Below are 7,304 nucleotides of genomic sequence, written 5' to 3'. Positions count from 1 at the left end.
ATTCTTTTTTTTTTAACGTTTTTTATAGCATGGACCTGATATTATTTTCTTTATAGGCACTTTAAGGCCCAATGTTATTTTTTCTTGTAGGCAACCTGATTTAGGCTAAATGGTTGGTAGTCCAATGTTATTTTTTTGTTGGTCGCTACGAGAGATTTCTAAGTAAGGGGCCCCGATTAAAATTTCGCACCGGGCCCCTAAATTCTCAGCCACGCCACTGAAAAAAGACATTCGAACTTTTTGACCAAGCGGAGAAATTGTTTGGTTAATTAACTTTTTGAGTAGTTCAACAAAAAAAAAACTTTTTGAGTGATTGTGTAGTTTTGCTTAGCATTTGTCCTTTCATTTTTTTTCTTATTCATTTAAGGAACAAACCTGCTGGTTTCATGAGTTTTTCTAATCATTTTCAATATTATTTTGACTTTTATAGAAATTATCCCTTTCATAAAGGAGATTGTAAGATGGGGATGGATTTCGCAGATGTTCTTTTTGACCATTTCTCGACCGAATCATTTGTGTAAAAGGATTGACGTTGAGTACGTGAGTTTTTTTTAACAAAGTACGATAGTTAGACCTATTAATATGGAGGGAGTTCCTAGATCTCAGTTATTCCAATCACTTTTTCTTTTCTTTTGTCTTTTTGTTGAAAAATCGTTTTTGCCCTTTAAGAAAACAATTGTTATTTTTTCTAATACAATATATTTTGTCAAATAGGACAAGGGGTATTTTAAACTTCTTAACAAAAAGGGTATTTTAAACTTTTTAAATATTTTCAGATTGAGAACAAAATACTCCTTGTCTCGCCTCCTCAGCAATGAGGTATCCAGGGTCCAGGGAGCACACGGGGAAGTTCCCCGGACATTTTTGAAACAATTAACGCCCAGTTAAAAACCAAATGTTCTTTTCCACCCCCACTCTGTCTGCAAATGTTAAAGAAAAATCGATCTTTCAAGACAACCCTAAATGATTTATTTCTAATTTTAATCCGTGCTTGATATTCATATTTCGAACATGGCAAAGGGCTATAGAAATCTTTAATTTCCCTCAACTTTACATGGAAATAAGGAACATTAGTTTTGAGCTTCTATGATCCTGATATATCACAAACATATCTCAGAAACGGATACATCAAATTCGCATGGAAGCCAAAGATAAACCAGGTCTGTTATCTTATTTTGAGTTGTGAAATTGCTTTTTATTGTATTCAAGCTTGTTGCTTTGAGTTTTTCTAGGTATTGTTATTTTTTCCCTCTCACAAAACTTGTTTCATTCAATACCCAGGGGAGCTCATTCTGGGATTAGGTTATTCCAATTTCACCTATTTTATGAATTTTCCGCTATTTAACATTTATAAGAGTCTTAGACCCAATATGATTACTGAGAGTCCAACTGTATATAACCACATTCCATCTGGGGTCTGACTACAGGACTAACTAGTGGTGATAATTTGCAGGTGATGATCATGAAATAAATGACTCTCCTATTGAGGAAGTGAGATTGACAGTTCCTGCCACCGATGATCCCACGTTGCCCGTATTAACATTTCGGACATGGCTACTGGGTCCAATTACATGCGTTTTCGTATCTTTTATCTCACAATTCTTTGATTTTCATCAAAATCCCATCAACGTCGATTCTTCTTGCTTCACAGTCCTTACCCTTGTAACTGGGAAGTTTATGGCAGCAATTCTTCCTACTAACAACATACGTATACCAATCACAAATTGGACATTTTCAATGAACCCAGGTCCTTTCAACATCAAAGAGCATATTGTGCTGAACATATTTGCAGGGTCAGGACGGGATAACCCATTTGCGATAATCATTGTCACAATAGCGAAGGCACTCTACCACAAAAATATAAGCTTTTGGGCATCATTTGTGTTAGTTCAAACCACTCAGGTTAGTATCATATTCACAATCATTATGTTGACTTACAACTATCGCTGCAAAATTCATTTTGATTTTTGTTTTCCGAAAGTAGAGCTAAATATATTTTTCTTTTCATCAGCAGACTATAAAGGTGTCTGAACCCAAGTACAAGAAAAACCTATAACAAGGTGGCAACATGCTGCCAACCTAACCTTATGCACCAAAAAAAAAGGCCTCTATATGACCCCAACCATACAACCTACAACAAAACTATACAAAGAATCAAAGAATAGACTATTTCAGCCTGACTCTCACTTTAACCTGCATATCATCTTGCACAATATGCATCAGTTCGTCGCCTAGTTCCCCAGGACCCAACACATCTGTACCCACTGCACTTCTCGATTTTGAAAGTTAGTCGGCTGCCATATTACATTCTCTATACACATGTTGTATATGAAACTCATTGAATTCCTTCATCAAAGTCTTAATTTGCTTCCATAAAAACCCTGATTTCCAAGGAGGAACAGGGTTAGGTTTAGTGAGTAAATCACGCACTAGTTTAGAATCAGTGAATACTAGGACTGACTGCACTTTGAGCTTCTTTGCTAGTTTAGAGCTAAATATTTAGGAGATGGCACCAAGAGCATCTAATGCAAAACTTTAATATCCTGTCTCCTGTCCTACATGGGATACTAAAGATTTTTTAATTTACCACATTGTATCTCAAACGCAAACTCCTCAACTACTTCTGTGCTTACAAGTCATTTAATATTTAAGGAGATCAAATTTATTACTTCAAGATTTAGGAGGGAAGTTTAAACTTTAAAGTTGTTGAGAATGACGGCCTTTTCGTTTTCTGAAAATGCATTTCTTTTATATTTAATTAAAGATGAACGAATCACATTCGACCAAATATAATTTTCCCTCCGCGCATTTAGTATAATTTCACAATGAAAAACTAAAATTATAATGGACCAAATAGGGTCCTAAAAGCCCCGTCGAAAGTCATAACCCTAGTTTCCAGCGACAAAACAGAAAGAAACACTTACAGAATCTTCTTAAGGGGTTCTCAACTAGCCAAAAGATACAAATAGAAGTAATGCGCCACCCAACCTTTCCCTTTGTTTCATTGATACATAATCCTTTGTGCATATTGATCCCAGAGGCCATGGTTAACTCCTCGTGAAAGATGGAAACATTGTGTTTCCTTTTTCTTCAGTATGCTAATTTCTAAGCATGTGGAATCATTTTTTCAAATTTATCAAGTATATAAATAAGTTCACCATGAAAAGAATCATTTGCAAGAAATAATGCTATATTTGTTATAGCTCGTGGTTTGAGAACAACTCCAACAATATTATTTAGGAAACAAATAATTTTGCAATATACTAAGAAATTGGCTGAAAATACTTGTGAATGTAAGGTTACATAAAACGCTCAATCTTGACAAATGGGGTGTACATTGACTTCTTTTGCTTAGTTATTTTCATAAAATAGATGGTCGGTTGTGGATTTGCTGGAATATTCATGGAGTTCCTTGTCAACTCTCCTCACATGTGGTGGCCTTCTACTCTTCTTGATGTCTCTCTTTACAGGTCTACCCCACCCACCGCTTGCAATGTATATCCTTTCGTTGCCTCTGATTTTTGCAATACTAAAGAAAATGTAACTTACATATTCTTTATGTAGGTTGTTGCACCAAGTGGACATTCCAAGAGCTAAAAGACAACTAAAAGATTTACAATTTTTTCTTATAGTAGCTGTGTCAAGCTTTGCTTATCATATCATCCCTAACTATTTATTTCCTTCTATCAGTACTCTTTCATTTGTGTGTTGGATTTGGAATGATTCTGTCACCGCCCAACAAATTGGTTCTGGTCTTCATGGTCTTGGAATTGGTTCTTTCTCATTTGATTGGAATCTTATAACTGGTTTCTTGCCTAATCCCTTAGTTATTCCAATGTTTGCGGTTGTAAATACAATGGTGGGTTTCATACTTCTCGCATATGTAATAGTTCCTATATCGTATTGGACTAATTTGTACAGCGCCAAGCGGTTCCCGTTCTTCTCCAATGATCTATTTGATGCCAGTGGACAAACTTACAATGTTTCCCGGATTGTTAATGAAGATTTAACACTTAACCAGCAGGCTTATGGTAACTACTCAGTCATCTATATGAGCATCTACCTTATCTGTTCCTTCGGATTTAGGTTTGCATGTGAAACAGCTTATGTGACTTACTTCATTCTTTACCATGCAAGGTAATTAGAAACTTATCTCACCCTGTCGATTTGCTCATTTACTCTTTGCTGCAGCTTAAGTGAACTACTTCAATTAATATTTGTATGTAGAGAAAGCTGGGTAATATTCAAGCAGGCCTTAAAAGGTAAAACCCAATTTAATGATGTCCACAATAGACTGATGAAGAAGTCCTACAAACCAATTCCACAGAGGTGGTTTTACATGATCGTAGTTCCTATGATAGCTCTTGCTTTAGTCAATTCGATATATTTCGGAACAGATTTCCAGCTCCCCTACTGGGGGGTTCTACTGGGGTATACTTTACCGTTTATTCTCACTCTCCCTACTGGTGTGATTGCTGCTACCACGGGGGAAGTACGTATTGTCAGGGTTGCTATTTATGTTCTTTCAAGTTGTTATAGTTACAAATCGTGAAAACTAGCTAACGATTGCGTTGTTATTTGAGTGCAGGGGAGCATTGATCTTTATGGTCTATCAGAATTAATTATGGGTTCATTATATCCAGGCTACCCTCTTGCAAATTTGGCCTTCAAAAGCTATTGTTTCTGCACATTGTCTACCACCATAACTGTGATTTCTAAACTTAAGATTGGCCATTACATGAAGATTCCTCCGAAGTCCATGTTCATTGCTCAGGTACACAAACTACTATTTTATATATTTGTTACACTCTCAGCCAGCTTGCAAATAAAATTTGAAGAGACATCAATTGTGACTAGGTAACAAGACTTACATCGTGTATGAACTAACGCTTTCTGTTTTTGATGTGGAAAACTATAGATTGTGGGTGCTTTCATCTCATATTCGACAAGCCTTGGTACAATGTGGTGGCTTTTGGTTAGTGTGGAGAACGTCTGCGACCAAAAAAAGCTTCCCATCGGAAGCCCCTGGACGTGTCCGAGTGAGCATAGAATGTTCAGTAACTCTATGGTTTTGGGCGGGGTGGGGCCATCCCATGTTTTTGCACCTTACGGCCAATACTCGAATGTCTACTTCTTCTTTTTACTAGGAGTAGTAGCGACTCTATTTACGTGGTTACTTGGACGTATATTCCCTGATAAGAAGTGGATTAGACTTATTAACGTGCCTCTCATTTTTTCAGCTGTACAAGCATCACCTCCTATTGCAGCAGTGCATTTCTGGTCTTGGTTCTCGGTTGCTGTTATATTTAACTTGTTCGTGTATAGGAAATACAAAAGATGGTGGACCAAGTATAATTACCATTTCTGTAACGGGCTTTCTGCTGGAGCTACATTTGTGGGTCTCTTAACATCTTTCACACTTGGTATGGAAGGTATTATTGGTATGAAGTGGTGGGGATTGAACTGGGATGATCATTGTCCTCTTGCTACTTGCCCTACTGCCCCTGGTATTAGAGTTAACGGTTGTCCAGTTGTCAGCTAGCACACTCTAGGTACTGGAGGAGCAGGGCCATGTGGTGGGGGATGCGGGCCGTTCGCGCGCACAGGCCCCCCACCACAAGGGGCCTTCCTGTTATAGCCCCTGGGTTGAAATGATAGCTATATAATCTTTTCAACTAATGCAATCACAAGTAAGGTGGAACAGCTGGGTGGAGATTGTGTATTGAAGGCCCATGATCAAAAGATCCAAAACCCATTGGCGCAAATAAAAGAGTTTCAAATGACAACAACTATAAATATTTATATTTAATTTTGCATTTGTAAAAATAAATTTCGTTTTCTCCTTTGCTAATTCAATAACTTTTACAACCAAAAGTATATCTACAAATTTGACAATTTTTTGGGTTTTGGAAATTAATGTGTGCACATTGTAAAAATTCTAGACAAAAAATGTGTTTTTGTTTCCATGTTTCTAGTGGATCTTATCAAGAAATAACGAAAAATCATTTCTAATTTTTAAATTTTAAGGTTATTTCTCAAATAGTCCCCAATTTTGTGACCGGTTTCCTGCCTAGCTCCATACTTTCGTCCTCTCTCTCTCTAAAAACTCCGACGAAGGGAAAGCCCTTCGCCGGAGGATCTGTTCGTGAAGAAGGTCTGTTCAAAGAACAGACCCACCTCCGACAAAGGGCTTTCCCTTCGCCAGAGTTTTTAGAGAGCAGATTTAGGAAAAAAAATTTTAAAGAGAGAGAGAGAGGAATGATGAATATTTTTATGTTTAAAGGTCGCCGGTGAAGATGATGAGGTGGCAAGAAGATGAGGTGGCAGAGAGAGGCAATGAGTTGGACGAGAGAGAGAGGCGATGACTAGTTAACGGTGTTATAACTGAATCTAAAAAAAGGGGCCATCTGAATATTTCTGATAAAGTAGGGGGCTAAGCAGGAAACCGATCACAAAGTTGGGAGTTATTAGGAAAATAATCCTAAATTTTATTGGATTTGGTCTATACGGAGAAATTATATGAATTTAAAGTTAATTAATTAAATAAAAGAGTAAACTTTTACAATGTATCGTTTTTTTATAGTTAAATTAATCAAATTGTTCATTATTTACTGTATGAGCACATTTTTTTTTTGCAAATGTTGTATGAAGGGCCCCTATTAGAATTTGGCACTGGGCCTATGGAGGAGTGAACTTTCTGTGTACAAACCAAATAACCGATAATTATTATTTCTGCGAAAACAGAGGTAAACAATATCGTTATGTGTTGTAAAAATAGAATATGTTAATGAATTCCTTTTAACAAAAACGGTAAACATAAATTTCAACAAACCCAAAAAATACTGAAACAAAGAAAATTGAATAATGAGATACTATAACCAAGGCAAGGGATTTTTTTTCTTAACACATTAATCACGTTGTTTTATGTACCAGCAGTATAGGCAAAGTGTCTCTCAGGATACAACAATTTTACCTTTCCGATCGTAGGTATTTCTGATCGGAAATCGTTCGAACATTGAGGAAGTAGTATAAACGCTTGAATGTTTTCTCTCTAAACAATTTGATAATTTTCAAGTCTTTTTCTTGTGTTTTTATAGACCTGGAACAACCGGAGTTTTAAACTCGTGACAATTAAGGGAACAATCACAATAGCTATTGGAGGATGAATGTTGGGCAGCCGGATTATCCTAGGCCATTGGATGATGATCCATGTGATCACGCGGGAAAACATCCCAACGACCAGACTTGATGTAATCTCGTCCTTCAAATGATGGACCATCTAGAAAAAGAAAGGCTCCAACGCT

The 7,304-nt window shown here is 36.8% G+C and overlaps 1 protein-coding gene across 3 annotated transcripts; it reads left to right on the top strand.

Moving 5' to 3' along the window:
- The first annotated feature begins 764 nt into the window (after positions 1 to 764).
- On the top strand, positions 765 to 5,964 carry LOC147560560 (oligopeptide transporter 5-like). 3 transcript variants are annotated; one of them, XM_086658053.1, is made up of 8 exons: positions 798 to 1,160; positions 1,454 to 1,902; positions 3,373 to 3,470; positions 3,565 to 4,137; positions 4,228 to 4,492; positions 4,589 to 4,774; positions 4,919 to 5,039; positions 5,241 to 5,964. In XM_086658053.1, the coding sequence occupies exons 1-8, from the start codon at positions 1,139 to 1,141 to the stop codon at positions 5,540 to 5,542; spliced, it is 2,016 nt and encodes a 671-aa protein (XP_086514179.1). In that variant the 5' UTR covers positions 798 to 1,138; the 3' UTR covers positions 5,543 to 5,964. The 3 variants fall into 3 exon arrangements, with proteins under 3 accessions (XP_086514178.1, XP_086514179.1, XP_086514180.1); XM_086658052.1 differs by having other exon boundaries at positions 765 to 1,160; positions 4,919 to 5,964; XM_086658054.1 differs by lacking the exon at positions 798 to 1,160 and having other exon boundaries at positions 1,833 to 1,902; positions 3,356 to 3,470; positions 4,919 to 5,634.
- The last annotated feature ends 1,340 nt before the right edge of the window (positions 5,965 to 7,304 follow it).

The sequence above is a fragment of the Eschscholzia californica genome, unplaced genomic scaffold (assembly GCF_041429995.1).
Source record: "Eschscholzia californica isolate CP2 unplaced genomic scaffold, dmEscCali1.0.p SCAF_2, whole genome shotgun sequence".
NCBI classification, from domain to species: domain Eukaryota; kingdom Viridiplantae; phylum Streptophyta; class Magnoliopsida; order Ranunculales; family Papaveraceae; genus Eschscholzia; species Eschscholzia californica.
Note: the sequence above shows the minus strand (reverse complement) of the source record. Positions and strands in the feature narration are given on the sequence as shown.